General features: G+C 38.9%; 3 protein-coding genes across 3 annotated transcripts in view; 2 read left to right on the top strand and 1 right to left on the bottom strand.

The window, feature by feature from the left end:
* On the top strand, positions 1–882 carry LOC117621063 (DNA repair protein XRCC3 homolog). The gene has a single exon (XM_034351326.1). It carries the CDS (start codon positions 1–3, stop codon positions 880–882), a length of 882 nt encoding a protein of 293 aa, XP_034207217.1.
* Positions 883–1,007: 125 nt separating this feature from the next.
* LOC117621062 lies at positions 1,008–3,600 on the bottom strand. The gene is made up of 4 exons (XM_034351325.1): positions 3,381–3,600; positions 3,203–3,289; positions 1,323–3,067; positions 1,008–1,070 (listed from the first exon to the last, which is right to left on the bottom strand). The coding sequence occupies exons 1-4, from the start codon at positions 3,598–3,600 to the stop codon at positions 1,008–1,010; spliced, it is 2,115 nt and encodes a 704-aa protein (XP_034207216.1).
* Positions 3,601–5,411: 1,811 nt separating this feature from the next.
* The window catches only part of LOC117621060, a 15,379-nt gene continuing 15,303 nt past the window's right edge, over positions 5,412–5,487 (top strand). Inside the window, exon 1 of the mRNA XM_034351320.1 lies at positions 5,412–5,415. Coding sequence (XP_034207211.1) covers positions 5,412–5,415 — 4 coding nt within the window. The remainder of the gene's footprint in view (positions 5,416–5,487) is intronic.

The raw sequence follows: 5,487 nt of genomic DNA, 5'->3' as shown, positions 1-5,487 counted from the left end.
ATGACACCCCAAAACCTCATGCTCCTTCCTCTTTCAACCCCTAAATTATCCATTGGATGCCCAATACTAGATCACTGCTTGGGGGGTGGGATACCTTGCAACTCCATAACAGAATTAGTAGGGGAGAGTGGTTCTGGGAAGACGCAGCTTTGTCTCCAACTTACGGTACGAGCTCAGCTCCCACCCTCACATGGCGGACTAGGGGGCTCCTCCATCTACATATTCACAGAATTCAGCTTCCCATTTCGTCGATTGCAACAACTAGGCAACCTTTATCATGCATCATACCCCAACTTAATAAGGTTGGAGCCATTGGAAGACATATATGTTCATGGTGTTCATGATGCTCAAGAACTCATCCATGTCCTTGGAGACATAGAAGCATTTATTGCCATTGATCACACCCGCCTACCTGTGAAACTCATTGTCATTGATTCCATTGCTGCATTGTTCCGATCACAGTATCAGACAACACCGGCAGATTTGAAACGGCGGTCTGAAATGTTCTTCAACATATCTGGGACATTGAAGGGTTTAGCAAATAAGTATGGGTTGGCGGTGGTTGTCACCAACCAAGTGGTGGATTTTATTGGGCCACATGATGGAGTGAATGGGGTGAGGTTGGGAAACTTGGAGTCCCTGGACACATCAGGTAGACGGGTGAGTCCAGCTTTGGGACTGGCTTGGGCACATTGCATAAATTCAAGAGTGTTCTTGGCAAGACATGAGCAATCTATTGAGGTTGACATTAGTAATGCTCCTTCAACAAGTATATGTAGTCAAACACATAGGACATTTCACCTTGTATTTGCCCCACATCTGGCCTATGCATCGGCCGAATTTGTGATAAAAAAAAAAGGTATAGTCGGAGTATCACAGTAACTGTGTAATATAGGAATTCTAAGAACTTTAATGTTTTGGATCCATTTGGAATTACATTCCAGTCCCTTTAATTTCGCACTCAAATTATAATTGCAATCAGGAAGCAATACCAGTACAATAAAAGGTCAATATAATGGCAATCTGTCAGCAATACAGCATGCTGTAGCAATGCAACCCAAATCAGCATGCTGTAGCAATGCAACCCAAATAATGCAAATTTAAAAGAATTCCCATTCAACATAACACGAAACCCACCACAAATAAAAGTTGAGTTCACATGACCTACCAAAGCAACACAAATCTTATTGTCTAAGATACATTGCGCAATGGAATATTGTTTTTACAGGTGCTTTTATTGTGGCCTGCAGAATCGCACCTTGAGCACTTTCTTCTAATGCTGCCCTCTCCTTGCGAGGGAATTCTTAACTTCTTTCGTCTACCTGGCATGACCCTTGCCACGGGAGGCAGCACAACTCGACTTCGAACATCTTCAGGAGTATCCCACATTCCGTGAGGTTGTACAGGGTAGATGCTATCGAATAAGCATCCATCCAGGTTTTCCGAGTGTAATACCGAGAAGCCTTTGCATATACACTTACTTTCAAGAAGCGGCAAACTGCAACTACATGCTTGCAAGGTAGCTGCTCAAGCTGAAACTTTCTACAACTACAACTGTTGTTCGTCAAATCTACGAGGCCGTCCATATTACCGTCCAAAACATTATATTGTGCATTATTAACTTTAACCACATTCATCCTTGCAGCATCCTCCAACCTGTTCCTCAACTTCTTCTCTCCAAAATTGGGGCACAATGTTGTTGTGCAATTCAAAGCCAACTCACGACGTTCGGTGAACCATTTCACAAGGAGATTAACAATTTCCCCTATCAAATGAACCACTGGCAGCATTCTTGCAAACCTAAGGACTGAGTTGATTGACTCCGCAATATTTGTTGTCATTACATTGTAGCGGCGTCCATCCATGTGAGCTCTAGACCACTTATGTAACCCTGCCTCTTCAAGATATTGAGCAACATGTTCCTTTCGCTTGATCTTGCGAAAATGACCATCAAATTCAGCAATGGAATAAGATTTTGCAGCCTTCTCAAAGTGCATAAGTATGTGATCACGCTTTTTCAACTTGAAAGTGCGTTTCATGTTCCCCTTCATATGATAAAAGCATATGCCATGTTGTGCAGTTGGAAAAATTTTGTTCCACACATTCTCTATGCTAACATTGCGATCAGAAATAATAACAAGATTGGGACACTCACCAATGGCTTCATGAAGTTTAGTGAAAAACCAATGCCATGATGCATCCGTCTCCAAATCCCCGATCCCAAAAGCAAGAGGATATATATTTCGATTACCATCGAATGCATTTGCTACAAACATAACACCCTTGTACTTGGATTTTAAATGAGTGGCATCCACGGCTATCACTAGGCGCATGGAAGAACGGAACCCTCTAATACATGCGCCAACCGCCATAAATAAATACACAAAGTGATTGTTCTCATCAGTTCGGATGTGTGTTTTTGTGCCGGGATTCATACGCTCCAATTCATAGCAATAAGCTGGAAGGATATAATATGCCTCCTCTGCTGATCCTCTAATGGACAATAGAGCTAACTCCCTTGCTTTCCAAGCTTTTGAATAATGGATGGTGCAACCAAAGTTGTGTTTCACATCTCTCATAATGTCACTTGGTGTGTATATTGTCCGACAATCCTTCAACTTCCTTTTAAGTGAACTGGCTACAAGTGCTGCGGTTGCTTGACGATGCTTGTCACTTACAAACCTCAAATCACATTCATGGACAGTTGTACACCTCACAATCATGAAGCTGTATTCTCCAATTCTCGATGCTCGGACCTGCCATGGGCATGGACGTTGACAACAAACCACAAGCAACCTCTTAGTGCAAGAGAATTGCACCTTAAATTCAAAGTGGCCTCTTAATGCCGTCAACCGTAACTCCGTCAACAATGTTTTCTTACTAGAGAAAATTTGCCCAACTGTAATTTTCGGATTCCAATCGCTTCGTGAAAACCCGCTGTCCAAATATGCTTCTTCATCTTTTACACCGACTGCATTATACCGATTTTTTTCACCCATTTGACTCCAATAATGTTGACGAGTGGGTTCAGATTCTCCTCCTAAACGCATTTTTGGCAACTGGCCAGCTGTGTTCAAGCACCCCAAATTAGGAGGGGCAGAGTACACTGACACTTCATTTCTTTCGGTACCATTATCACCACCATGCATCTCCTCCACCTCGCTAAAATCAATCATATCCATAAAATCTGTCCCTACTTCACCTCCCAAATCGGTGACATTTGTATTATTCCAAGTTACTTCATTGCTTTCAACAATGGCAACTGAAGAATGACCCATCCGACTACTATCTGTCGTGATATGCATACTATGAACTACATCATTTTTCAGTCCTTTATCTTCTATACTCACGAGTAAGGGAGCTAGTTTTGAAGGTGTTACCTCGGAATTGTACTTCATAAAAAAAATTGACATCATCATCGTCCTCAATCTTTATGTGCTTCCACTCATTCGAGGCCACCAAAACCGAGAATTTTAAGCAAATCTTGTCTTCCCTGATGTTTGTATTACCAATCTGATGCACACGGTCCAACAGTTCAGCAAATTTGATGGTCCGTGGAACTATTAAGCCTTTTGAGTCACCCCCTTCGTATTTGCACATCTTCTTCGAGGTGACCCATTTTCCATTGTAGCACACGAGAATAACAATTGTCTCCATTTCTGACCATGACAAAACAACATTTCATTAACACAATAATATAACCACAATAAACACACAATACAATAGCAATATAACCACAATATAATAGCAATATAGACGCAATATAGAGGCACTATAATAGCAATATAACAGCAATACGACTGTAAAATAAGAGGAACACAACCACAGTACACTAGTAACACATCAGAATCACACTATACAGATCTACTACATCAAATGGAAAATCCCAAGTTTCAAGATTCACATATCCAGACCAATCTAAATGGAATTGGTACAAACCCAGATGAATGAGCATGAATATTCAACAAAACCTAACCCAAAGACATTAAAGCCAAAACGAATTTAACACAAACCCAAACAATCAAACTATAACTCATTTCACATAATCCCACTGATATTAACAAAATAACCATCAACACTACCTTTTCGGGGTCGGCAATCCACTAGAGAGAGAGAGAGAGCCAAGAGAGACCCACAGAGCTGTGATAGACAGCTACCAAAGAGAAAGCGAGTTGTGCCAGAGAGAGAGAGAGCTGCGTGAGCTAAGAGAACAGAACAAATTTCTGAACTTGTGAAAAATCAGCAATAAGGGTACAATAATTTTATATTTATAGGTGATAGTTGTACAAAAATTGGGAAGGGGTGGTATTTTTATTTAAAATTATGAAATGGGTATCATTTTAAGCTATTTCCCGCGGTAATATATGGTGTTTTTAGAAAAAATATGTTATTTACTCCATAAATTACGGGCAAGATGTCGCGTTCTCATATATATAGGACTTTTACACTATAACTTACCGGTAAGATATGTTATTTTTTTGAAAAATAAGGTATTTACATCATCAATTACGGGTAAGATGTAGCGGTCTCAGATATATATTGGCGTTTTACACTATAACTTACCGGTAAGATATTGTGTGTTAGAAAAACAGGATATTTACTCAATAACATACAGATAAGATATTGCGTTTTAAGATATATAGGCCTTTCACACTATAACTTAACGGTAAGATATGGTGTTTTTAGGGAAATAAATTATTTACTCCATAAATTACGGGTAGGATGTTGCTTTCTCAGATATATAGGCCTTTTACACTGTAACTTCCCGGTAAGATATGTTATTTTATGGGAAGGGGTGGTATTTTTAGTTAAAATTATGAAATGGGTATCATTTTAAGCTATTTCCCGGGGTAATATATGGTGTTTTTAGAAAAAATATGTTATTTACTCCATAAATTACGGGCAAGATGTCGCGTTCTCATATATATAGGCCTTTTACACTATAACTTACCGGTAAGATATGTTATTTTTTTGAAAAATAAGGTATTTACATCATCAATTACGGGTAAGATGTAGCGTTCTCATATATATATTGGCCTTTTACACCATAACTTACCGGTAAGATATTGTGTGTTAGAAAAACAAGATATTTACTCAATAACATACAGATAAGATGTTGCGTTTTAAGATATATAGGCCTTTAACACTATAACTTAACGGTAAGATATGGTGTGTTTAGGGAAATAAAATTATTTACTCCATAAATTACTGGTAGGATGTTGCGTTCTCAGATATATAGGCCTTTTACACTATAACTTACCGGTAAGATATGGTGGTTTTAGAAAAATATGTTGTTTACTCCATAAATTACGGGTAAGATTTTGCGTTCTCATATATATAGGCCCTTTACACTATAACTTACCAGTAAGATTTAGTGTTTTTTGAAAAATAAGTTATTGACTCCACCAATTATGGGTAAGATGTTGCACTCTCAGATATATAGGCCATTTACACTATAACTTACCAGTAAGATATGGTTTTTTTAGA

The sequence above is a fragment of the Prunus dulcis genome, chromosome 3 (genome assembly GCF_902201215.1).
Source record: "Prunus dulcis chromosome 3, ALMONDv2, whole genome shotgun sequence".
Lineage (NCBI taxonomy): Eukaryota > Viridiplantae > Streptophyta > Magnoliopsida > Rosales > Rosaceae > Prunus > Prunus dulcis.
This window is presented reverse-complemented; position numbering and strand designations above follow the sequence as displayed.

Bases quoted from the DNA above. Each gene is read 5' to 3' on its own strand.
- LOC117621062 (XM_034351325.1), bottom strand. From the start codon at position 3,600: ATGTGCAAATACGAAGGGGGTGACTCAAAAGGCTTAATAGTTCCACGG. The intron at 3,290-3,380 runs GTAACACCTTCA...ATATCACGACAG, and splicing joins TTATGAAGTACAATTCCGAG to ATAGTAGTCGGATGGGTCAT. The intron at 1,071-1,322 runs GTAGACGAAAGA...GCATTGCTACAG, and splicing joins CGTGGCAAGGGTCATGCCAG to CATGCTGATTTGGGTTGCAT.
- LOC117621063 (XM_034351326.1), top strand. From the start codon at position 1: ATGACACCCCAAAACCTCATGCTCCTTCCTCTTTCAACCCCTAAATTA.